This window comes from Muntiacus reevesi, chromosome 20 (genome assembly GCF_963930625.1).
Source record: "Muntiacus reevesi chromosome 20, mMunRee1.1, whole genome shotgun sequence".
Lineage (NCBI taxonomy): Eukaryota > Metazoa > Chordata > Mammalia > Artiodactyla > Cervidae > Muntiacus > Muntiacus reevesi.
In genome coordinates this window covers 50123695-50150046 of record NC_089268.1, presented here as the reverse complement: position 1 = coordinate 50150046, position 26352 = coordinate 50123695, and the positions used below count along the sequence as shown (strand labels likewise).

The 26352-nt window shown below is 50.8% G+C and overlaps 2 protein-coding genes across 6 annotated transcripts; one reads left to right on the top strand and one right to left on the bottom strand.

Moving 5' to 3' along the window:
• The first annotated feature begins 1799 nt into the window (after window positions 1-1799).
• Window positions 1800-8567, top strand: LOC136151252 (testis expressed protein 56-like). The gene is made up of 3 exons (XM_065912193.1): window positions 1800-1992; window positions 7429-7627; window positions 8294-8567. The coding sequence occupies exons 1-3, from the start codon at window positions 1800-1802 to the stop codon at window positions 8565-8567; spliced, it is 666 nt and encodes a 221-aa protein (XP_065768265.1).
• Window positions 8568-8628: 61 nt separating this feature from the next.
• ECI2 (enoyl-CoA delta isomerase 2) lies at window positions 8629-25286 on the bottom strand. Of its 5 annotated transcripts, none has more exons than XM_065912399.1 (11): window positions 25163-25274; window positions 23999-24126; window positions 21826-22113; window positions 19622-19720; window positions 19217-19405; window positions 18926-18995; window positions 15547-15649; window positions 14713-14833; window positions 10895-10984; window positions 9447-9590; window positions 8629-8882 (listed from the first exon to the last, which is right to left on the bottom strand). In XM_065912399.1, exons 3-11 carry the CDS (start codon window positions 21931-21933, stop codon window positions 8727-8729), a joined length of 1080 nt encoding a protein of 359 aa, XP_065768471.1. In that variant the 5' UTR covers window positions 21934-22113; window positions 23999-24126; window positions 25163-25274; the 3' UTR covers window positions 8629-8726. The 5 variants fall into 5 exon arrangements, with proteins under 5 accessions (XP_065768471.1, XP_065768473.1, XP_065768468.1 ...); XM_065912401.1 differs by having other exon boundaries at window positions 21826-21979; XM_065912396.1 differs by lacking the exon at window positions 23999-24126 and having other exon boundaries at window positions 21826-21979; window positions 25163-25286.
• Between the last annotated feature and the right edge of the window lie 1066 nt (window positions 25287-26352).

Below are 26352 nucleotides of genomic sequence, written 5' to 3'. Positions count from 1 at the left end.
GTATTTAAAGCGCCTCTTTCTGTTTACTTCGTAATGTTGTACTTTTTAAATTTGCAAGTTGAAAATTCCAAAGGGGAATTCTGTGTCTCCTGTGCCGGGGACCGTGATACCATCATGATTTTCTTATAGTCCTGGCCAAGGGGTTTGAAGTTTGATTAAAAGCTGGCACACAAGGACTCTCGCTAGCAGTCCAGTGGTTAAAACACTGCACTTTCAATACAGGAGGCACGCACGGTTCTATACCTGGTTGGGGAACGAAGATCCCCCATGCTGCACAGAGCCACCAAAAAATAGGGAGAAAAAACAAACAACAACGCTCCTAGATTTCACCACATGAAGTCGAACTGAAGTTGCTGAGTCGTGTCCAACTCTTTTCGATCCCATGGACTGTAGCCTACCAACTCCTCCGTCCATGGAATTTTGCAGGCAAGAATACTGCAGTGGGTTGCCGCTTCCTTCTCCAGCGGATCTTCCTGACCCAGGGATGGAACCCAGGGGTCCTGCACTGCAGGCAGGCGCTTTACCCTCAGAGCCACAGGGGAAGCCCAGCGTTCACCACGGCGTTCCCTGTCTCTCACCATTTGGCTGTGTGTCTGTCCAGCCGGTTCATGGAACAGACCTCCTATGCTGAGCCTGGCTCAGTTGCAGCCTGCCCAGGATTACCCACAATAGATTTCATTATTTGCATTTTGCCAATTTCTGGGAGTAGTTCTTGGCAACTTCTGTCTTTCTTGGGGGTTGCGCTATCAGGTGTGGTGGTTTGAGATTATTAAGTATGCCTGCTTTTGTTATTTTATTTATTTATTTTTATTGAAGTGCAGGTAATTTACAATGTTGTATTAGTTTTAAAGGGCTTCCCGGATGGCACTGGTGGCAAAGAACCTGCCTGCCAATGCAGGAGACACAAGAGGTGTGGGTTCCATCCCTGGGTCGGGAAGATCCCCTGGAGGAGGGCAAGGCAACCCACTCCAGTATTCTGGCCTGGAGGGTCCCATGGGCAGAGGAGCCTGCGTGTACATCCAAGTGATTCGGCTATACATACACCACACATACACACGCACGCATATGTTTTCTTTTTTCAGACTCTTTTCCATTCTATCGAGAGGTCATTGCAAGATACCGAGTACAGCACAGTAGGTCCTTCTTTACCTGTTTGACCTTCCGTCTGCTTTTGGTCCACCATGGAGAATGGCTCCTCCAGTAAAGCCAGAGCTGAGCACCTTTTCTTTCCTTTGGTCTTCTCGTGTGAGTCTGGGTAAGAGAAAAAGCGGCAGGGGACCTTCTCACCTGGGTTAACCTGGACATGTCCTCAGCCGTGGACGATGACGCTCTCTCCCCGGTTCTGCTTGGAGACCTCGCTGCTGTGGCCGCGCTCCCAGGGCCGGGTGGGTCTGCAGAGCCTTAATTAGGTTCACCCAAGGTGCTCAGCTGCCACGGGGGCCGGATGGGAAAACGCGACTGAGGTGCACACGCCGGGTCCCCTCCTCCGGGAGAGCGCCCTGCCTTCCTTACGTATCGTCCATGTCTGGACAGGAAGCGGGTTTCTGCCTAAAATCCCCGTCAGACTCGGGATATCTGTGAAGGGCGAACTTCCGCTGGGTGGAAGGTGTGAGGCCAGCGCTCAGGGTTCCAGGCTGAGCTCGGGGCCATTGTGACCCTCAGAACGCCCGGCAGCCAGAGGCAGAGAACAGGGTCCATGGCGCCTTCCTGGAGATGAGGGAGAGCCTGGAAAGAGCCGCTGCCAGGGCCCCCCGCCTCCGGCTCTCCTTCCACTCTGGTCCGTAACTCAGAGCGTCATCATGGGGACAGCCAGGAACAACCAAGGGGAGCTGAAACTCCCGCTCCTCGAGAAACCTAAGACCCTGAAAAACTACAGCCAGCCCGAGGTTCTCCGTCACACCTTCGAGACTCTGTCCAGCCTTCACAAGGTGCTTCCCAATCACCTGATGGAGCTGCTCCACTCCTGCAAGAGTGAGGAGGACAAGAAAAAATGTATGTGGGCAGAGGGCGGGCGCCAGCTCTTTAGGAAGCCTGCACTTTATCGTGGTACCCACGCCCCTTCTGGAGTCCTGCGTGCGTGCGTGCTAAGTCACTTCAGTCGTGTCCGACTCTTTGCGACCCCATGGACCATAGCCCGCCAGGCTCCTCTGTCTGTGGGATGTGGGATTCTCCAGCAAGAATACTGGAGTGGGTTGCCATGCCCTCCTCCAGGGGAGCTTCCCGACCCAGGGATTGAACTGTCTAACTGCATTGCAGGCGGATTCATTACCACTAGCGCCACCTGGGAAGCCCCTCTGCAGTCATGAGCGAGGAGTCAGTCCTACAGACCAGGTGTGGTTCACGCCTGAGACCTCAGCCACGTCCAGCCTTCGTGCTGTGGGGCCACGTGCTAGGACCTCACACGCGGTTCACCTACACACTGCCTTTCCTAGATCTGGTTTGAAGCTTAGTAGGATAACTTCCCAGTTAAAGGTCAGGCTTTGAAGTTCATTCCTTGGCTCTGTTTCCCACCCCTCCTTCTTGCTTTTTCCAGGCGTGCACCGCCCTGGAGGAACACTGTTTTCCCCCAGGCCTTACAGGCTTTGCAGGTGTGGAGGTGGGGAGTGGCCTGCCCCCCCTGGACCCGTCAGGGAGGGTGATGACTGGACTGATTTGCAGAATTGGGTGGAGCCTGCCTCCTTAGTTGTTCGAGCTCAGGTGAAGGGCAGAGGTAGATGGTAGCCACTGGACCCGGGGGCCTAGGGAGTGAAGTGGCAGCCGCCGCACTGATGAAGACACAAGTCCGGGTGGGAAGGCGGCTATCGGGGTGATGATTTTAGAACACAATGGCTGATTTGGCGATTTGTTTCCTGGTGGAGGTGGTTTAGTTGGTAAGTCGTGTTGATTCTTGCCACCCCATGAACAGTAGCCTGCCAGGCTCCTCTGTCCATGGGATTCTCCAGGCAAGAGTATTGGAGTGGGTTGCCATTTCCTTCTCCAGGGGATCCTCCCAACCCAGGAATCGAACCTGGGTCTCCTGCACTTTGTCTTCTGATTAATCCCTATTCCCTGAACCTCCAGTATTGTGAATCAATCCCAAGATCCAGGTTATATTAAAGATTACATAAAAATAAAAAAAAGTGTAAGCACTTAACAGAATAGACAGACATTATACACTGGCATTTCACAAGATGAAATGCGAACCGCCAACAGACATGAGAGGTGTTCAAACACTCTGGTAATCAAGGAAGTAACAGAAAACCAAGAAGGGCGTTTCCCTGTGGTCTAGTGGCTAAGACTCCTCCAAGCTCCCAGCGCGGGGGCCTGGATTTAGTGCTTGGTCGGGGAACTCGATCCCACATGCCAGAGCTGAGAGTCTGCAGGCCGCAGTCAAAGATCCCGCTTGCAGCGACAAAGATGCAAGATCTTCCCTGCTGCAGCTGAGACTTGGGGCAGCCAAAGAAAGAAAGAGATATTTTAAAGATAAATTGAGGAGATATTTTTAAGCCATCAGAGTGGTCAAATTTTGTAAGATCAGTAATGATAAACACGTGGGGAAATTAATACCCTCACAATTGATGGTATAATTTCATTGCTTCAGGCTTTTTCGAAGGTAATCTGAAAGTCTTTGTCAAAGTTTAAAATGTATGTTGCTGGCTTACTGCATAAGTTGAACACGGTAAAAAGTAAGCAGAGTGTCCTGGGACTGCCAGAATGTAGACCCACAGACTGGGGCGTTAAAGCAACAAATGCATGGTCTCATGGCCTGGAGGCTAGAAGTCCAGAGCCAGGGTTTCAGCAGGCTCTGAAGCGGCTGGGAGAGGGCTCTTCCTTGCCTCTTCCCAGTTTCTTGAGTTGGCTGGGACTTCTTGGCGCCCCTTGATTTACAGACGCATCACCCGATTCTCTGCCTCCCTTGTCACAGGCGCGTGTGCACATGTGACACCCGTCTTCTCCACGTGCACGTCTGTCTTCTTACAAGGAGCACCACATTGATCAAGAACCTGCTCTGCTGCAGAACAGGGCTTCCCAGGTGGTGCTAGTGGTGAAGGACCTGCCTTCCGATGCAGGAGACATAAGAGACTCGGATTCAACCCCCGGAGTAGGAAATGGCAACCCACTCCAGGATTCTTGCCTGTAGGATCCCCACGGACAGAGGAGCCTGGCGGGCTACAGTCCATGCGGTCACACAGAACTGTACAGACTGGCTGCGCACACACCCTGCCCCGGATGACCTCGTCTTAACTGCATCTGCGGGTTGTTTCCAAGCGAGGCCACATGCGGGGTGACTGGGCGTTAGGAGACGCCTCAGTCCCCTGCACTGCAGCCCCTCTGCCTAAAGGAATCCTTGAGTGCGTAAAAGAATGCTTAGCTTTTTCTGATATAGATAAGTCTGTTCATAGTTGGGTATCTGGCGCCACTGAATGTTTTTTCAGAACATGTGGGCTTAGGACAGAACTGAGACAACAGAAAAATTCACATTTTCACATCCTGTTAGATACGCATGTCCTTCAACTTAGCAATTCCACTTGTACTTTACTGTTCCAGAGAAATACTGGCCCACGCTGCACACAGATGCAGGAACAAAGGTGTGTGTTGAAACACTGTTTATAAAGGTGAAAAATTCTAAAAAACCTAATCTCATTCAACAACAGAATGGTTAAACAGATACATTCATACTGGAAATACTGTTAAAGCCGTTATTAAAATATCTGCAAAACACCCTGCAGAGTTTTAATAACAATGATTCCATGTTTGCCAAAAGAAGACTGTAAATTCACGGACGGAAACATGTACATAAACGCGCAGAAAACGGTTCCAGAAGGGGACAGGGCAAATTCGGGGTGGGGCAGGACGGTGAAGAGAGAGGTCCCTTTGACTGTTGTTGACTTGAACTAAAAGGACCGCCCAGTATTTCCCCACCAAGCTGGGTTCATTCGGTGTCCGGGGGGAACTGCCCATCAGCGAACCAGGAGGAAGCCAGCACGTGGACAGAGCACGTCTACGGAAGGGAAAGGAAGCTGGGAGGGAGTCCGGGGGCGAGGAGGCAGGGGCGGCCTCCGTTCTGCTCGGGCTCCCCTCCGGAGCGCCGCCTGCTGGCCTCCTGCTCTGCGGTTTCTGCTCGCTCATTTTCCACACTGTGGACACGCTCCCCTGGCGGCTCAGACCGTAAAGAATCTGCCTGCGACGCGGCAGACCTGGGTTCCGTCCCTGGGTCGGGAAGACCCCCTGCAGAAGGGAAAGGCTACCCACCCCAGTTTTCTGGCCTGGAGAAGCCCATGGAGAGGGGAGCCTGGCGGGCTACGGTCCACCGGGTCGCAGAGTCAGTCACGACTGAGCGACTTCACTTTCACTGTCACTTTTGCTGGGTAGCTTGGTTCACAAGATCTAATTCCTGTTTAGTTTGTTCTGTTAGTACCTGGGGGCTATTTAAATCAGAGTCACCTTGTAGGATTTGAAATAGTTGTGTCAAAGAATGACTAGGAATTCCTAAAGATTCTCATAACCAGTTTATATCTCCTAATAATTTTTGAAAATCATTTAAAGTTTTCAAGCGACTGAGCGACTTTCACTCACTATACTTAAGTGGTTTAATTTTATTTTAATGGAAGTCTTTCCACGCATCTTTAATTTTTGTAGTTAAAATTCAATTTTAAAATGGAAACTGCAGGGAGCGTTTATGTGAGGTTGGAGAAGTGGGTTTTGATTTCTCCGTGATATCCCAGTTGTATGTTGATTTATAGTTTGTTCTCCTAGCCTTCCAGTGTAGACACAAATAGGTCCTGGCACACCTTTAGCAGTTGGTGGTAATCCTGCCGTGTAGACTGCGGCCCATGGAATTGTCAATATATTTGAAATCCTGACAACCAAGTAAACCCTACACTCTTGCTACTGGGCGGGGGAGCCCGAGCGAGGCTGGGTGGCCCGGCTGTGCGGTAATGGGGCTAAGCAACCGCGGCGAGAGCCCTGGGCGGGAGCCCCGTACTCAGGCCTGCTCTTGAGTCGCTTGGTGTGATTTTCTGGCCTCTAAGGAGGAACCGGTTCACTATTATTATATGATTTAGTCCACTTTTTCTGCATGAGGCAATAATGCTCCTGGGGGTCCCTACCAACTACCCTACCCGGGAAGGACCCTCAGGATCCAGCCAGTGAACTAGTGGGGGCTGGATGAGCTCGGATCTAACTCTGAGTCCAACGCAGGGCCGCCCTGCATGTCTGAGGTTCAGCTCCTCTTCCTGCAGCAGCTGTCTGACAGCTTCTTCTGGATGCACCTGAATGGGTTGCAGAGATGCTCGGAGCACGGCCTGCAAACTGGCTTTTGCTTCTCAAAGTGTTACCAGTTGGCAAAGAGATAAAAAGCCTGCCCTGCAAGATAACTCAGCTCTGTCATTAGACACCATGCATTTTAACTGACTTCTCTTCTCCCTCCCTCTTTTTTTGGGGGTGGGGGAGGAGATGGATTTGATGAAGGAAGCGGTGTCCTGGAACACGTTCTGACAGTTCTGTCTCACTGCCGACGGGCAGTTTGGTCATGGGCCATCCGTGTGAAGCAGCGCGTGTGATGTCAGTACGGTGTGGTTACTATCACTGAAGATAAAGAATAATTGCTCACTTATTCTTTGTTTGAGAATCATGGGCAGATCACACCAGCGACCCTCAGCGCCTGCTCTCTGCATTCCTTCACTCCCGTCTTGCTGTGCGTCTCTCAGATGTCCAGGACCAGGCTAAGGTCTAAATCCTGCTCACTGGTATTTTTGGAATGAAGAAATGGCAGAGCCAAATAGCAACTAAGTGGCACGAATAGCCGTTCTCAAGCCAACGCCACGCTCCTCTTCCCAAGCAGAGACGGGAAGGAACGCCGAGTTACACTCATGCTCCTGCACCAGGGCTTCCCTGCGGGCTCACACGGTGAAGAGTCCGCCTGTCGGAGAAGGGAATGGCAACCCACTCCAGTATTCTTGCCTGAAGAAGGCCTTGGACAGAGGAGCCGGGCGGGCTACAGTCCAGGGGGTCGCAGAGTCGGACACGACTGAGCAACTGACACAGGAAATGGCCCGGTACTTGCTGGCGCGAGGGTGCCCTTCATCTGCTCTCCCGTCTCCTGCAGGAAACAGGGTGGGGCAGCAGCACCTGGCAGGCAGGCTGGGTCTCCACGCCGCCCCCATGCCTTCTGGAAGTCTTAGGGCCCCAGCGCCTGCAACAGCTGGCCTCGGGCAAATAAAAGACAAACTTGTTCACTGGCAAAAAAATAAAAAATCTGCCTGTGGTGCAGGAAACCTGGGCTCAATCCCTGGATTGGGGAGGTCCCCTGGAGAAGGGAATGGCAACCCACTCCAGTATTCTTGCCTGGAGAATCCCATGGACAGAGGAGCCTGGTGGGCTACAGTCCAGGGGGGTTGCAGAGTTGGAGACGGCTGAGCAACTAACACTAATTTATTCTATTACCAGGTGAGAATTCTGAATTCTCTGGCTTAGAAAGGATCTTGGAAAGACATCAATTTCCAAGAGAGATTAATCTGACCCCCACACCAAGCAGTATGCCCCCGTGGAGAAGAAAACAAAACAACAACGCCAATCAGGGGTGGAAGAAGTGCCGCTTTTGGAGTAAGAACACAAAGGAGCCCCCAATGTCCACCATAGTTGTCAGGTAGGCGGCGAGCCTTGCCCCAGGCGGGCCTGCTTAGAGATGTTACAGGATGGCCACGAGCCCCTGATGCCTTAGCTAAAAAATGACTTGAACTTGTCTCTGGCCTATGTGGTGAGTGTGAAAACAAGTGCTGCTCTGCATAAAACCCATGAGCTGCCTTTTCACCCCCCGCCGCACCCAGGGTCTGCGGGAGCGCGCAGAGACGGAGCAGGGCTGGAGGGGGATTCTAGGGACCCAGCCACTGAGCTGCGGGGCTTTAATGCGGCAGCCAAGTCAGGAGGCAGCGGCCCGCCCCAACGCGGCCAGGACCCAGGGTACAACCGTGAGTGGCAGAGCCTTGCCTCTAATCCTGGTCCACCAGATCCCTGCTTTTTCACGTAAGCACGGAGAGCTATACATTTTCCCACTCAGCACTGATTTTACTGTATCCTGTAAGATGTGTTTTTATTTGGTTACAAGGACAGTAAGCTTTCAGATGTGCTTTTCTTAAATGAGAATGAAGACGGGCCAGTACATGAGGAAATAACCACTGATAGGGGATATTGTGTTCCTGGGAAACGGCCTAACTCTCCCCATCTTTTGGGCAGATGATAGGGGCGGAATGAAACTAGGATTCTAACTGACCCTCTGATTGTCCTGCTCCTTTCTGCCCTCTCCCCCTGCCAGGTGGCTGAAAAAGAACATGCGACCCACCGGAGACCTGGCCTCGGTCACGCAGAGGCTGTCGGCGTTCGGGCCGATCGAGTCGGTGACCCTGTGCGGGCGGCAGAGCGCCGTGGTGGTTTTCAAAGACATGGTCTCAGCCTGCAACGCGGTGAACGCGTTCCAGAGCAGGGCGCCGGGAAGCATGTTCCAGTGCGCCTGGCAACAGCCGTTCATGTCAAGGGAGCTGAGGCTGCCCCCGACCACGAGCCAGCGGAAGCTCCCCAGGCGCGTCTGACATCACTTGTCCTTCACCAAGGCTCCAGCACAATACAATCACAGCACGGGTATTCGAGCGCTGAAGGAAGGCACAGTGAGCTTTATTGGGCGCGGGGGCTGACAAGCGGAGCCGCGGGACGACGCTTCCCCGGAGGTGCCCGGCGGGGCCGCGCCGGCATCAGAGCTTCGCCTTCCTGGACAGGAAGCTCGCGATGGCATTCACGCACTCGTCCGACAGCCACCTCTCCCTCAGGACGCTGCTTTCTTCCGCGTTGACCGCGTGCAACTTTTCTTTCTCCCGGTTTCTGATGATCTGCTTGGAAATTCTCATGGCCTGAAAAATCAAAACCAACAGCTGGCTGAAGAGGGATCTGAGAGGAGTTGGGATCATTCTAGAATTGACGCTGTGTGGCTCGTTCCTTTGATCCTGTGACACCTTATGAGGTAAGACAGGGCTTCCCCAACGTTCGTGTGTGCACGTGGCACCGTGGCAGGTGTGGGCGGGGCGTGTGACCACACACTTCTGGCTCCAGGGCTGCGTTCTGAGCAGGGAGGACAGGAGGCAGTCGCTCACTGGCGGGCGCGTGAAGAAGCGCAAGCGTCCCCGCGAAGCTCACCTGTCTGCCTGCTCAGGGCTCCAGGCCAGAAGTCCCAGCAGAGGCGGCCGATCAGCCTCCTCGGCCACGGCCAGGAGGAACTGCCCTTCTGTCTCCACAGCCCAGAAGTGGAACAGCCATTTGGTAAGTTTCGTACTTCTCATGTTATTATGGTTTCTTTTAATGTCAGATTTACATGTGCTCAGAGCAAGCCAATTTTTTTTTTAATTGCCTATTTAAGGCAAACAGTTCTTGCAAGTAAAAAAACAAACAAACAAACAAACAAAAGCCCGAATACTAACATTTGGGGGGAGCTTTGAATATGCTTTCAGCCTGGCCCAAACTTCTTTCTGAAAAGTGCCATCGGGAAAAACTTCGGTAACGAGTCCTTGGGCACACGCTTCCTGGGCCGTTAACTTCTTCCCAAAAAGGAGCATCTCTGCTGCCTGAAATGAAAAGCAAGGTTAGGAGGTGACTGCAGTGAAACAGGCTCAGTGACTCAGAGTGAGCTGCTCTCGGCAGACACGCGGACAAGTCCTTCGGTCTCTGAGACCGCCAGCATTTCTCATCAGGGGAGAAACTGGTGGCCCCCAGGCAGCGGTGTGCAGGCTGTGTGCTGGGACCGTCAGGCTTTTGAGCAGGCTTGTGGAGGTTGCTGCTTCTGTGTGTGTCTACAGTGGGGAGCTAAGAGCCGGGACCCGGAGCAGAAATGCCAGGTACTGGGTCTATGACAAATGGCAGCTATGATTTCTTGTTTTGTATACTATTAACAATTATAAAAAAACAACAACAGCAGCAGCAAATGAAAACTCATGGTCATAGAGAATGACAACCAACTTTTAGAAACAGCAACGGTCAAAAGTTCCTTCCCTGGAAATTCACACAGTGGTCAAGCTCTGACCTGCCCAGGGACTCAGATGAGCTCTAATTAACTGGAGGAAAGCGATGAAGACTAACGTTCAGGCTCTAAGAAAACCGGGGTCACTGAGTGGGCATCTATCTCTCCGTTTGCCATTGTTCTTCAGAGACTGTTCCACAGCCAAATGCTCGAAGCCTGTGAGTTGGGTCTGCCCGACTTTTCGAAGTTCAGATCTGTGTAACCCTTCAGGGAATGCGACGGAAGAAAGAGATTTAAAAGGGGAATTCTTCAGTGGCCTCGTGGTTAGGATTCTAGGCTTTCTCTGTCATGTCCCAGGTTCTGTCCCTGCTCGGGAAACTGAGATCCCGCAAGCCGTGAGGCATGGTCAGAAAAAAAAAAAAGATTTAAAAAACCCACATTTTCCCCATGGAAACCCGACAACAACAGGCAGAGGCTCCATTCCGCTCCCCTCTCACATCTCGGGGGTCTGCCAAGCACCCCGCCCCGGCGCCCATCCCGTCGCGCTCCCCTCAGGGTCCTGCACACACACACGGTGGGCACCGAGCTTTCCACCGCCGCAGGGACAGACCGGAGCAGCCACCCGGCCCCTGGGTGCCCACCCTGCCCCGTGGAGCAGGCTGGAGGGAAGGCTGGAGAGGCGCAGGGGCAGCCGGCTCAGCGGGACCCGTGGTCTGCGGAGGGCAGCCTGAGCGCGGGCCCCTCCACGCCGGCCCCTCCCCTCGGCCGGCCGCTCCGTGACCCTCGGCTCTGCGGGGCAGGCCACGTGCTTCTCCGTGTCGCCCCGTTACGAGGGAAAGAAGAGGGCATACAGGGCGGCTTTCAGAGTGGAGAGGCTCATTAGCGTTTGTTTTCAAGGCTTCCGAGACCCACCTTGCTTGAGCCCATTATCCTGGGAAAAGTGTAAGAGGAGCAGCCTTCCGGACTCTGGCCCAGGTGACTGAACGGGGTGTGAAAGGTTGCCTTTTTAGAGAGAAAATGAGAAGAGAAGATCATCTTTTCACATGTGATTTCACAAACACCACCCTCTGTTTACGGCCTCCTTACAATGCTGAACTGAAGCACTTTGTCTGTTACACAGCAGACCTCACTCCACTGGGTCTGCTTTCCTGTGCTTCAGACACCGCTTTTTCCTTTTTTTAAAAAATAAATTGAAGGTTTGTGGCACCTCTGTATCAAGCAGGTCTATCTGTGCCATTTTCCCAACAGTGCTATTTTTAAATTAAAATGTTTTTAAAACAGCTCATGGTTTTTTAGACATAATGCTATTTGCACACCTAACAGACTACGCTGTAAATCAAAAAATTCCTGTGACTCACTTTATTGTGATATTTGCTTTATCCCGGTGGTCTTGAAGTGGACCCACAATATCTTCAAAGTGTGCCCATATACACACAAACTGGCTCTCTGAACATACACAGTTTGATGAGTTTTAAATAAATGTATAGTTATGTAGCCATTAGCAAAATCAAGATACAGAATATTTCTATTGCCCATAATGGTAAAGAACCTGCCTGCAGGAGACATAAGAGACAAAAGCTCAATCCCTGGGTCGGGAAGACCCCCCTGGAGAAGGGAATGGCAGCCCCCTGCAGTGTTCTTGCCTGGGAGATCCCATGGACAGAGGAGCCTGGCGGGCTACAGCCCATGGGTTGCAAAGAGTCAGACTTGACCAAGCAACTGAACAACAACGATTAATGACGCTGAGCATCTTTTCACGTGCTTATCAGCTATTTAATGCCTTCTCTGGTGAAGTAACTTGCAATACTTTGTGCACTATTTTTAAGTTGGCTTGGTTACCTTTTTATTATCGAGCTGTAAGAGTTTTTACATGGTCTGTTTTCGAGTCCTTTTCTTAGTGGTGTCTTTCTCATATTTTTAAGAGCCGTTTATACTTTCTTTCCTGTGAGCTAAACTATTCCTCTCCACCTTGCGTCTCTATATTATGCTGTTGATCCATCACTTTATTGATTCATTTTTAAAACTATACTGGCGAGGTTAGCCTCTATGGTTGTTTTCTCAACTGTCTTGATTTTGCCCCAGAGGTTTTTGATTGGCTTTAAATACCGAAACTACTTTAATATTGGTTATTTAGACTACAGAGTCAGTCAGTTATTTGACTACAATAACTGTGTTTTCCGTGTTTTCCTAGATGTCAGAAATATTGTGTTTCTTGATGAATGAAAAGTTCTCAGGAAATTAACTCATAATCGACAATTCTGTAAACAGCATATTTAGTCTTCATTTTCCATAATCAAGATATGGCTGAGTTTCTTTTCAATGAATATTGTTAGAAGATAAAAACATATGATGTGTGACACATAGAAACCAAACTAACAAAAGTAAAAAGCAAACAGTTATTAAAGTCACCTGCCTTCTCTTTTGCCCCCAAAAGAAAGCTTTTTGGAGAAAACGTGCTGAGAAGGAAGGAACATAATCAGAAAACAAAGGAGCCGAGCTTGCTAAGCGCCACAAACAGGTGCGTGAAAAGCTACAGACAGGCGGCATTTAACCTGCTCATAAACATTATCATAAGCAACACTGAGCGGACTCTCAGAAACAAGAGCAACAGAGGTGGAGACGGTCAGATGCTGGCGTCAGGCTGCCTAGTGGCCCCGGAGCTCCTGGACCTCTGTGCCGGGGTTTTCTCATCTGTGAAACGGGGATGACAGCCCCTGCCTCCCGGGGCCGTTCCTGCGGGCGCTTACTGAATACACGTGACGGGCGTCAGCAGTCTCCTCTGTACTGAGCACTCAATGACCTACTGCTGCTGTGACTTCCACCTTTCTAGGAGCTCAGAGGGGCAGTGTGCTGTTTGCTGATGGAGACACTAACGGGCAGGCGTGACCTACTGCCCACAGTAAAGAATAGTTGGTCGCATGGGTCAAACGTTAACCCACATTTAACATGGTATACATTCAGGAAGCCAGGAATGAGCAGATCCTATAAAAGGAATTCCTCTCCACAGCTGCTTTCTTCTGTGTCTTTCTCTGATTTGAAATTGAACCTTGGTTTAATTCAGTTGGGTGATCTCAGCAGTGGTCACTATTTGTCAGCTATCTTAACTGTGGGCCCAATCTGTCAGCATATACAATACACACACATTTCCCTCTGACTTCAGTTTTAAGTTTATCATAAGACAGAGTCCTAGGAATCTTTAAATAGATGATGCCCAAGACAATCATTTGGAATCTAGTGGGACAGTAAGATGCAAATATTACACTATGTGGCTTTCAAGTCCTATCGAATGAGACCGCCAAGTTCAGGTCAGGAGCGTCTGCTCTGACCCTGCTCAGAGCAGATCAACTTGAGGGGTCACTGAAGACACAGAATGGGACTGAAGACTGAATTTCTGCCTCTGAGCAGAAAGTCCCACCTACAAAGGTTAGGTAGCCAAGCGTCTATAATTGCACTTGCTATTTTTACAGGGAAATTATTAATAAGTATTAGATTTGACAATATGCCCAATTGGATTGAAAGGAATCCGGTCAAAGATGGAGCAGGCAGTAAAGGACCCTTGTAAATGGCCCTGTTACTGGAGAAAGTGCCTCCAACAAAACCAGGAATCTCTTCAGCGGCGAAAACCAAGTGTTCCCCGCGAGGATGTTTGTCCATCGGCAAATTTCACTGCCACAAGAGCAAGAGTCACTCTAAGACTCTGATAACCCTAAGAGGTGGTGATTAGTTCTACAGGAAAAGTTCTAGGGTCAAGGTGCTAAGATAAATGTTTATCACATTTTTGTTTCTAAGGAAAAAAAAAAACTAGACATGCTAGGGTTTCCAGTGTCAGGGACTGGTTAAATTAGGTAAGCTAAATAACCCAAATGTTAGCACTGCTTATCTCTGAGTGGGGAGAGGAGTGATTTTATTTTTTAAAAATATTTAGCATTTGTCTATCTGGCCACAGCGGGTTTTGTGGTGGCACGCAGGCTCGGCACAGTGGCATGCACACTCCTGGCTGGCACTGGGGTCCAGTTCCCTGACCAGGGGCTGGACACCCCCCCCCCGCCCCCCGCCGTGTTGGGAGCGTGGGGGTCTTAGCCACTGGACCAGTAGGGAAGTCCCAAGGAAAGATTTTTAAATTAATTCTTCTCCTTGTACTTTTCCATAGTTTCCAAATTTTTATTTTCTACTATGACATACATCACTACTATCATAGGAACTGAAGTGAAAATTTATATAATTCAATGGTGAGCATGAGGCAATAACTTCTCTGAGCTTTGGTTTTCTTATCTGCTAAGCAGGCAGTGAAAGTAGATAGCGCCTGAAAGTCCTTTCTTCGTCTAGATTTCTAGATTCCAGGGTTCATTCACACTGAAAAAAATGATCAAATAACTCACCTGCATAACCTTCAAAGCTGCTCTTTTTTTTAACCCCTGCTTGCAAGTCTGAAGGTCTCCTGACTATTTTAGAGCAAAGTTGAATAACTCTCGTGTCACATGATGAGAATAAATAGAACTGAAAGGGCTGGGACAATGTTCATGACGACACTGGTGTTTAAGAAGATTCAGGTTAACAGTGAAGGGAGAATCAGACGTGTCACGGCAGACTAATTCTTTGGGGAAAATGTAACTTTCATCCCTTCTACCCCCGACCGCACACCCTCTGCTTACTACTGGCAACGACAAAGCAGCGTTTGGAGGGGCGCGTTCTCACCAGCCTGCCGTCACTCGCTTCTCACGGGGACTTACCCGGTCGGTCGCGTACACGGCATCAAACAGCCCGAGGATGGTGACGGAGATCCCCACGGCCGGCCCGTTGACCACGGCCACCAGAGGCTTCGGGAAATCTATTACACAGTCGACGAAATCCCTGCAGACACGGAAACAGACAAGTGTGTTGAGCTGTTCCCAAGCAGCGTCACCGAGGTACAAGCAGGATCGGGGTCCGGAACGTGCTTCTCTGGGCGGGCTGCGGGCGTGTCCACCTCCAGGCGCCTCCCCGGCCTGCGGCCCCTGATTCACCCGGGCCCCGTGTGCAGGGCGCGGGAAGGGTGCCCACAGGAGCCCGGGGGCCGGCCTAGGTCCAGATCCTGCGTCCTGGGCATTTGATGAGGGCCGTGAGCCAGCGGCCAACTCGGAGTCAGCATGGGCCGCGAGGTCCCAGCATGCTGGGCGGCAGAAGCGGCTGGGCGGCAGAGCGCTGGGCATCAGGGCCCGTCTCCAGTCCCCTGGGCGCAGCGGCCCCGGCAGCGAGGCCTCCCCCAGCCCGGGAGACGGCGCTGGGCCCCTCTGCCTCAGTGCGGCGGCGGTGGTGCTGTTGCTAAGTCGTGACCGACTCTGCCTAGACGCGGGAGAAGTGAGAGCGCGCCAGGAGCTGGCTGACTGGCCCTCCAGTCGGCTCCTGTGAGGAGCGCTCAGGGGAACGGGAGTCTCCGCGAGGAACCAGACGCCCATCCAGACGGCGGCCTGGCAAGTAGGCTTGTCGGAAGTCACAGCCGACCACAGGAAAGAAGTGTTTCTGTTTTCTGCAACCTTAGACCCCCTGAGGAACGGGGCGAGCCCCCGGGTCAGACGGCCGCTCACCTCAGGAGGACCTCTGCGCTCCTGGCCATCTCCTCCGGCCCACCGGCGGGCAGATGCGTGAAGTTGGTCAGGTCGTTCCCGCTGCAGTAGTAGTCCCCAGTGCCTGCGAACACAAGCCGCGGGCGCGCCACTCACGCACCCGCCGCTCCCGGGCACCTCCCGGGCACCAGGCTCGGCAAGCCGTGAGCCCGCCGGGGTGCCCGCCCTCGCGGCCGGACTGGGGCGGCCGGACGCTGCATTAAAGACACGCTGACAAACGCAGGCAACGCAGCTGGGGCAGGAAGGGACGCCAGGACGGGAGAGCCGGCAGAGGGGGCTCTGGTCTCATCTGGGGGCACGGGGAGGGGCTCTGCCGAGGCGGGGACAGCTGCAGTGAGACCTGAACGCTGACGGGGGTGGGGGCGCGGAAACAGGCTGGGGGGTGTTCTCCGGAGCGGACAGCAACCGGGAAGGCTCTGGGGCGGGTCGCCCGGCGCCCGATGGGCCGAGAGAGGCACCATCAGAAAATAACAGGAGCCTTCAGTTTGGTCTGCTCAGTCCAAGACAGATGAGTTAGAAGGGAAAGCAGAATTCAGGGAATCTATATAACATGAATTAGAAAGGCAAGTCTGATCGACATAATTGTAACTCTACACCTTAAAAATCAAGAGTGAACTTACTTTTAGTTCTTAACATTTTTAAAAAATTTAAACATTTACTGTTACTACTTGGCCAGGCTGAGTGGCGTATGCGATCTGTTTCCCCGACCAGGGATCATGTCTGAGTCCCCTGCATTGGGAGCAGGGACTGCACCACCGGGGATGTCCTGAAGTTATTTTAAGTGCTTCTGGACGATATAAAAAAATTGGCCATTTTCTGCTTCTTAATCTTCAAGGTAGAGATTTTAATATGTATCTAGTATACATGAAATTTTAACAGATTCTTAAAAAAATTAGAAAAACTGATCATATGTGATTATAAGCTAGGAATTGGTAACAGAAATGCAAAACAAACAAAAATCCTTTCTAAAAACTGAAGGACCTATTATTAACGCTTAGATAAAAATAATAAGAAACCAAAAGTGAAGGGTATATAGAAAATAACTACAGAACAAGCATGTGTGCTAAGTCACGTTGGACTCTTTGTGACCTTTGGGACTGCAGCCCGCCAGGCTCCTCTGTCTACGGAGGGTCTCCAGGCAGGAATAGTGCAGTGGGCTGCCATGCCCTCCTCCAGGCGATCTTCCTAACCCAGGGGTCAAACCCACATCTCGAATGTCTCCTGCATTGGCAGGCAGATTCTTTACCTTAGCGCCACCGGGGAAGCCCAGAGAATAAGCACTGTTTATCAGCACTTAATCTTCCGGTTTTCTTACCTGTAAAACACTAGTAATAATGGGGCCTAATCTCATAGGGTTATAGCAAGAAAGCTTAGAAGAGTTAAGAATTAAGAAAGCTACCAAATAAATTAAAATGCTTAGCCCAGTGCTCGGCAAACAGAAAGTATGAAACAAACGTTAGCCGTTATGACCGCGTATTATGAAACTCAGCGGTTTTACTTCTACAACATGGATATCTTTGCACCTTCGCTGAAAGATGTATCTCTGAGGATATTCCCTGCAGCATGATTTTAATAGCGAAAGACTGAGGACAGTCTACCTGTTCACTGATAGAGGAATGACGAGATAAACTGGAGTCCTGAAACTTTCCTACTTTGCAGCTTGGATGTGCAGGTGTGACTGAGGACCAATGTTCAGGACGCGCAGTTAGCAGAGAAAGGCGGGCACACTGTGTGTGTATCATGTGCTTCCTTTTCTGTTTACCAAAGGAGGGGTGGGGAGAATCTCTCACACACACGCACACACACGGGCAGTTTCTAGAAGGCTCAGGAAAAGCTGAGGTTTTTTAGGACACAGGACTGGGGTTTTTAGTTTAGTTAGTTACATGCCATTTCATAGTCTTTGGATTTTTAAAAAATGATGTGCCTGGATTGTACGTTTAGTTTAAAAAATGTTAACTGAGAAATCAGAAGCGATTCTTCTCCTGTACCCAGCCAGTGCTGCCTCTGGGCTGCTCCCGTTGTCTTCCTTCTCCGAGGCGTACACGTGGGATGCCAGAGCATCTTTGGGGCGTCTCCGCCTCACCCTCTCTCATTAGCTGTTAGGGATCTTTCTCCTTACCTCTCTCTCTCTTTTTTTTTTTACTAAAAGTGCTCTGATATCTCTATATAATATTATCTATTTTACAAATTTCAATGCAAATTAAAATCACTCCTGGGAATTCCCTGGTGGTCCACTGGGTAGGACTCTGTACTTTCACCGCCAAGGACGGGAGTTCAGTCTCTGATTGGGGAACTAAGATCCCACCAGCCACGTGGCGCAGCCAGAAAAGAATATAAATAAAATAAAATGACCCCTGCTTCTGCCACGCCAACACAGAGTAGTAGCTCCACCTCCCAAGTGCCTGTGTGAGCCCTGCCCTTCACTGCCTCATGTCACCATCTTGACCACTCTGCGGGGTTAGGAAGACACTGTCGGCTCCACTTAGGAAGCAGAATTCACCCACAAGTGGTAAGAAGTGAAGCTGGGATTTAAACTCAAGTTGATCTGAGTCTGGAACCTTAGCCTTCGCCGCTACATGCATGCAAAGCCAAGCCCCGACCAAGTTCAATCATCACGTTCTCCTCAGCCCAGGCCACCAGCACCCGTATTTTCCAATTACTATCACGGTGCTGGTATAACTGCTAATGTCTTATTTCTTAAACACTTTTCTATATGGTTAGTCTCTACAGTTATACTTTTTAACGCTTTTGCAATACACCTCTACAGGATGTTCCATCATGTGCTTTATGATGGTTATTTAGAGTATTTATAATGTTTTGGGAGATTCCTGTGTCACAGTATGTGAACATTCTACATATTGTCAAATGCTGTGTTTTTAAAATGTAACTAACACTTTTTAAACTCATTTATGCTGCTGTCAGCAAGGGGCATTTATTCTACCATAACCTTGTCAAAGCTTGGTATAGTATGACATTTTGCTAATTCAGCCAAGCATTAATATAAAATGGTATCTCATCATTTTTATTTGTGTTCTTGCTTATTAATCTGGTTGCATTTTGCTTGTTTCTTTGATGCCAAGACTTTCTCATACAAACTGTCTATTCATTTTACTCACCAATTTATCGAACAGGTTCAGCACTTTTCTTACCAAATTGTACCTGCTTTTTACATGATAGAGATATCAATCCTATGTCTTACCACATTGTTTATGTATTTAAGAATTAGGGTATCTCAGCACTAGAAAAGATGATAGAGCTTATTTACTCAATTCCCTTTCTAGAAAATCCTCCCCTGCCCCCAAAGAGAGATTTAATTAAGAAATCCAAGGAAAAGTCTTACCTGTTAAAACAGTTATGACTGACTCATCCTTGCTTGCAGCCTGAAGTGCAGCTATGATGTCACGATACATCTGCGTGAAAGAGGGACGACGAGGAAAGAAGACTGAAAATGATCATCCCTACCCAGGGGGTCCTCCCCACGTCGGTCTGCAAGCCCACTCTCTTCAAAGTGCCAAACGCTTACCCCGGCTGTATTTACAGAACCCAAAGGGATGCTGACACGCTACGGTTTTTGAGTGAAACAGAGGAAGCCAAGTAAAGCAGGACGGACTCCCGTGGCAGACGGCGTTACCTGAGTGGTGAGAGCGTTTTTTTTGCTTGGACGGTTCAGCCTGATGGTGGTGATGCCGTCTCCGGAGGTCACCACCAGGCTGTCGCCTTCCGGTTGCTTCCTGTCTGCTGCAGGTGCCTCTGGGCTGGGGGACTCGGAGGAGGCGCTCAGACTGGACACCAAGTCCACGTACTTCTGTCGGGCAGCTTCCTAATGAGAGATGGTGATTTCAGCCCACAGTTAATGAGTAAGCATTTTGAGACACTTCCTGTCCTAGCCAGTACACCTGATGGCAATGAAGGTCTTGGCTGGACATAGGGACCTCTGTCCCCAGAAGGCTCATCTTAATGTCTCAATAGGGAGAAACACCCACCTCCCTCAGGAGCACAGTAAGTGAAATAAAAGCAGGATGGGAAGTCCATGTACCTTGGACAGACTGCCAAGAGCATTCCATGCGTCCCATTTGGTCTTATTGATAAAGTCCAGCATACCTGGTTTGGGCACGTTACAGGGTCCTTCAGTGGCCTATGAAAGGAGAGGGGCAGTTACTGGTCAAACGCACGTGCAAACCGGAGCCTTGAACAGCGGAGGTCCATAAAATGCACACTGGCATGACTGCGCCTTCCCCTCCCAGGCAGTTTCACAAGGTACAGAGACTGATCTGAACTTTCCTCCCCCTTGCCCTCTCTTTGATGCTGCTGCTAAAAATGTACGAACAGGAGAAAAGAGACCGGAAAGCCAAAACATGCTATGATTGGGTTATCAGCCCCTAAAATAAGTGATAACTGCCGCGTACGAACATAATGCAAGATCAGGGTTTGGGGAAATGCTTTCAAAACACGAATCATTCTTTAGGTTTATATAATGATAGTTCAAGCAAACAATCTTCAAAGGTAACTAGCCAACAAACTTTTAGAAAACACGGTATATCCTGAAAGCTCATTCAGAGGTACTAACCCCCACCAATTCCTCCCAGATCTGTGGTGGTGGGTGTCCAGTAAGTGAGCCAGAGTTGCACCTGGAGGGAGGCAGGGGCAAAGTTTGGGGGATGGGTACCAGAGCCACCGGCCCTTAGGACACTTGACTGAAGGACATTGTGGGGGGGGAGAAGCAGTGAGTGTTTTGAGATTAAAATATATATATATATATATATATATATATATATATATATATATATATATATATGCACTATTCTTTTCAGAAATGGCAACTTAAAATTCCATTTAATAACCATGCCTTTGATTTTCATAACATAACTAGCTAAAAGAGAAGAGAAGAAGAGAGGCTTTGAAAGACAAAGACAGTAAAGGAGGTTAAGATGGTCCAAAGAAAAAGACTTGTTTCTCAAGAGTTAGCCATCGGGGATGCTAGAGGCAACACGGGCCCCAAGGCTGCCCCCACGTCTGACACACGGGTGCGAGCCCAGGGGCTCCTGGAAGCGCGCTCTGAGCGGGGCAATGACCTGGAGGACGGCTCACAGGACTCTCTCCTCCTCTCGGTTACAGTCATTGCAGCGGCGGGGGGCAGGGGGGCAGGGACGCAGGTCAGCAGGGGAGGGGCACACGGGTGGAGTCTGGGAGGGGCGAGTGTGCCCGCCCCCCACACTGGCCACTGCAGAGTCGGGGCTGTGTACTCGCCCAGTCCCTGAACCGATGTGTGGCACACACAGAGCCCCGCTCACCGGGGAAGCTCGCCCCAGCCTCCTCGGTGTTCAGAGCTTCCCCTGGGGCCAGTCTCAGTAACTGCAGCCTCCGCCCCACACCCCACTCTCACCACCTGGGTGGCCAGTCCCCTCTAAATCCCATCCTTAGACTCTCCAGGCGAACAAAGACAGTCTATCACGCTTGGCCTTTCAAGGGCTTAGAAACTACCTCCCAGAACCCAAGGGCGAGGGTCAGACCCCTGTGGGGCATGGCTGAATTCTGTAACATACACACTTAGTATCAAAGGAAGAGGGGCTTACAGGGATACAGGAAGAGAGAAAGAGGACACAGGAGCCCAGAGGGTCTGACTTTCTGGATAATTTTCAGACACTGTAACTGAAAACTCAAGTTCTGAAATGTTTTTATAAAATTTTTCAAATATATATGAGTACAATATTATAATGAACCTCCAATATTCAGCTCCCAAATTCAATTAACTCTCATTTTTGCTATGTTTGCTTCAACCATCCTTTTCTTTTCTATTTTGCTTAATTTTTTTCGGGAAAGGCAAACACCACACTGTTTTTCACGCCATGTACTTAGTATGCACTCCTAAAAAAAAAAAATCACTTTTTCTTATATAATAATGATGCTATTAAGAATAGTCCCTAGGTGCCATCTAATACTCAGTCCCTATTCAAATTTCCCCAACTGTCTCAAGGCCACTCTGAAGGCTGACTGTTGGTGGTTGTTTTGGTTGTATCTTTGAAGTCTCTTTTACTCCGGACTGATCCTAAGGAGTGACTATTTGCCTTAACGGTACCCTGAAATCTAATCTAATAAACTCTCACGCATACACTCTTTAGAGGAAAGGCAGTAATGCACCCTAAAAGCACTCAGGCTGCCTTTTCAGAGCAACAGACAGCATGTCTATCTGAGGACCCACGTGCTGAAGATGTTTCTCTTCCAAACACCCGAGGCGTTTACCTGCTTGTAGAGCGCGTAGAGTTTCAGCTTCACTTCAGTGCCCGGATCCTCCTTCAGGAGCTTCACCTGGTTCACTGCGCTGTTAAAGTCCTTCTGGCTGGTTCGCATGGCGGGGCTGCGCGCGTGCAGCCCAAGGGCTGGGACCTGCGTGGGGCTGCAAACCAGCACACGCGTTCCTAACCGTTTCCAACTCCTCCACGCCAGAATGCTTCGTTTCTCCAGCAATACTTTCCTTGCACTTGCCCCAGCCACCCGGCTGCGAATGGTTAGTGGTTTCCACACCGGTCCCTAGATAAGAAATCCAGACAGAAGCTAACTTCCATAAGGAAGGCCCTCAGAGAAAAAACCAGCCAGAGGCCGAGGAGCCCAGGAATGTTGCCACAGGCAGGAAGTAAATGGGAGGCCTGGGAGGAGGTGGCAAGCAGGAGCGCCAGGGGCAGGCCCTGAAGGCTGCCAAGCCTCTTGCGCAACCGAAGTCGTTTTAACCCACTTGATGATGGCAAAGAGCAAAAAAAAGTTATTTTTACAAGCAAAGTTGATTTATGAGGGACCTCCCTGGTGGTCCCCTGGCTAAGACGCTGCGCTCCCAATGGAGGGAGCCTGGGTTTGATCCCTAGTCAGAACGCCAGATCCTACATGCTCCAAGACCTGGTGCAGCTAAAAACAAAAAACCGATGAAGCAACTACGTGGAAGGGACATTCAGACTGTAAATGCCCAGAGTTTGTGGGGATGATCTGAGAGTTTCAGCCTGGGTAAAGTTCCCCTCTGCTGATCTAAATAACTCTCCAAGACCTTGGGGCACTAGTTCCTGCCGTGGTGAACGGGACTCTCATCAACAGTGGTAAAAGCTAAATGGGGGCACCGCGGAATCCGCCTCTCTGGCCACCCCAGCGAACTACTCCAGCATCGAGAGACTTTTATTGTGAAGTTGGCAGCTGGATATTGTCTCTTGGAAACTGAAAGTCACTCAGTCGTGTCTGACCCTTTGTACAATCCATGGAATTCTTCAGGCCACAATACCGGAGTGGGTAGCCTTTCCTTCTCCAGGAGATCTTCACAACCCAGGGATCAAACCCAGGTCTTGCGCATTGTAGGCGGATTCTTTTACCAGCTGAGCCACAAGGGAAGCCCAGCTCTTGCATGGCAAAGTCAAAACTCCTGGCTTATTAAGAGACACTCTCCTGTATACTTCTGGCTTGTGAAATGATTATAATTCCTGCCATGAACCCATGTCAAATAAAACACTGACAAGACAATCTCAACCTCTGAGCATAATGGCAACCTACTCCAGTATTCTTGCCCAGAGAATCCCACGGACAGAGGAGCCTAGAGGGCCACAATCAATGGGGTCGCAAAGAGTCGGACACGACTGAGCGCACATGCACCCCACAGACAAAATAAGGATACCGAGACCACGGGGGTAAAGTATACAGGAAGAATTCAGCGTCCCAAGATCCAGAAACAGCCTCTGCGGTTGAACCTGTGTCCCTCTAGAACCAAGTTTCCCTACTGACTTCGTGAGTCATCCTTCTGCCCACAATTCCATCGCCTTTCTTATCCCCTCTGACCTCAATCCTGGGCGAAGCGAGCACTACGCCATCAGTCAGATGACTAAAACTGCTTCTACTGATGCTATCGTTCTTGTACTAAAACTGCCATTCAAAACAGACCCCGAAACGTGTAAACTCAGGCTATTTCTCCAGAGCAGGATAAGCCCACAGACCTCCAAGCCACGGACCACTTGGCCAGAGAGTCATAAACCAGAGACATCCAATGATTACTGTCACCAGAGGATAACTAACTTCAGCTTCTCTGCTCTCCCCGCTTCTCCCCCCCCAAAAAACCCCTGAGGGGGTTTCTGCGGCTTCTCCCACTTCCTTGGTGTCCTGCAATGAATCCTTACTGTGCTGCCAGTTCCTGCCGCTGGAACCTGCTCTTCTGCTCCGAGGGCACAAGAGCCTTCTGCTCTATGATGTAGTCACTGATTAACAAAGTATAAACTTTTATCAGGTCAATGCCTAACTCTCTGTTCAGCAAACACGTGCGTCCCAGCACACACACACATGACAGGGGGGGAGAAGGAAGGTAAATTTTCAGAAGGAAAACTGGTTGGTGTTGCAGATGGCGCTGCTTTCTTAAGGGAGGTGGAGGACCTACCCGGGGGGAACCTACCTGGCCTGGATGCTAGGCTGTGACGCTCACTGAGCAGACACACTCAGTCCTCACCTCCACGAGTCTAAAGAGCCAGCAGAAGAGTGGGAACCGCAAGCGTGGCCAGCTGAGTCCTTTTTAAACACACACTGTGAGCAGAGGGGTGGGAAAAGCATCACAGCACAGCAGTGAGGTCACAAACAAACCACGGATGTTCACAGCAATGACCCTGAGTGATAGTTAATAGCACCCAAGGTGATTAAAATAAGTTATGAATAAAGCTCAAACATAACAAATGTACCACCTCCTCTGCAATAATGGAACTTTCAAAGAGTGAGTCCAAACGTTGAATTAATGCCATTCAGTAAAATTCTGCTTTTATATTAGGCTTCCCTGGTGCCTCACTGGTAAAGAATAGGCCTGCAATGCGGAAGACCCAGGTTCGATCCCTGGGTCGGGAAGATCCCCTGGAGGAGGAAACCGGCAACTCACTCCAGTATTCTTGCCTGGAGAATCCAAAGACAGAGGAGCCTGGAGGGCTATAATCCATTGGGTCACAAAAGACTTAGCGACTAAAGGACAAGTTTTATATTAAATAACTGAATCCACTTATTGTTTTCCCCCTAAAAAGGAAAAACTCTGAATGCTACACGAATCTGGCAGCTGGCAAGTTTCAAGTAGAAAACGAATGGAACATTTTAAATGTCCATGAAGGCCGAAATGTGCTTTTTTTTCCCCCCACAAAATACGATGCAAACGTATTTATTTTAAAATCGAGTTATAAAAACAATTACAAAGCACGACCGTTTAATACATAACCCGGGAACGTCCCTCTCCTCGAAGGCGGCCGGCGCGTCCCGCGGTCTCCCCGTCGCCTGCGCGCCCCGGGTCCGGCCCCACATGGCCCGCCTCGCCCCCCGCCAGGAGTCACCCGGAGGACACCCTCCGCGAAGCACCCGGGTCACCCCCCGGGCCCGCGGGGCGCTCCTCCGGCGGTCCGGATCCGGCAGGCCTCGCACACAGCACCCCGCCCGCCCCGCGCAGCGGGACCGGGCTCGGCGGGCCCCTGACGTCACGCTCCCGGCCAGCCCGCGCGGCCCGCAGCGGCGGGAGGCGGAGACAGGCAGCGCGCTCCCGCAAGGACGCGGCGTCCAGGGGCGGCCCTGGGCCCGAGTCAGTACGTACCTGCGGAGAAGCCCGGAGCACCAGCGCCTGGCAAGCCGGCCTGCGACCCCCGCCATGACCGCCCGAGTACAAGCGCGGGACTGCCTGCAGGCGCCGGGCCTGATGCCGTCGGTAGGAGGGAGGGCCGGGGGCGGGGCCTGACGCCATAGGTAGAAGTAGAGGCAGGGGGCGGGGCCAGGGCCGGGGGCGGGGCCGGGGCCGGAGCCTGACGCCATAGGTAGACGCGGGGGGCGGGGGCGGGGTCAGGGCCGGGGGCGGGGCCGGGGCCGGAGCCTGACGCCATAGGTAGACGTGGGGGGCGGGGGCGGGGCCTGGGCCGGAGCCTGACGCCATAGGTAGACGCGGGGGGGCGGGGCCTGGGCCGGAGCCTGACGCCATAGGTAGAAGTAGAGGCAGGGGGCGGGGCCAGGGGCGGAGACGGGGACGGGGCGGGGCTTGACTCGATGTAGTTCAGTTCATTTCGGCAGCTCAGTCGTGTCAGACGCTCTGCGAACCCGTGAACTGCACCACGCAGGCCTCCCTGTCCATCAACAACTCCCGGACTTTACTCAAACTCATGTCCATGGAGTCGGTGATGCCATCCAGCCATCTCATCCTCTGTCGTCCCCTTCTCTTCCTGCCCTCATTCCCTCCCAGCATCAGGGTCTTTTCAAATGAGTCAGCTCTTCGCATCAGGTGGCCAAAGTACTGGAGTTTCAGCTTCAACATCCGTCCTTCCAATGAACATCCAGGACTGATCTCCTTTAGGATGGACTGGTTGGATCTTCTTTCCAGCCCAAGGGACTCTCAAGAGTCTTCTCCAACACCACAGTTCAAAAGCATCAATTCTTCACCACTCAGCTTTCTTTATAGTCCACCTCTCACATCCATAGCCTTGGCTAGACGGACCTTTCTTGGCAAAGGAATGTCTCTGCTTTTGAACATGCTGTCTAGATTGGTCATAACTTTTCTTCCAAAGACTAAGCGTCTTTTTATTTCATGGCTGCAGTCACCATTCACAGTGATTTTGGAGCCCAGAAAAATAAAGTCTGCCATTGTTTCCACTGTCTCTCCATCTATTTGCCATGAAGTGATGGGACCAGATGCCATGATCTTAGTTTTCTGAATGTTGAGCTTTAAGCCAACTTTTTCACTCTCATCAACAGGCTCTTTAGTTCTTCTTCGCTTTCTGCCATAAGGGTGGTGTCATC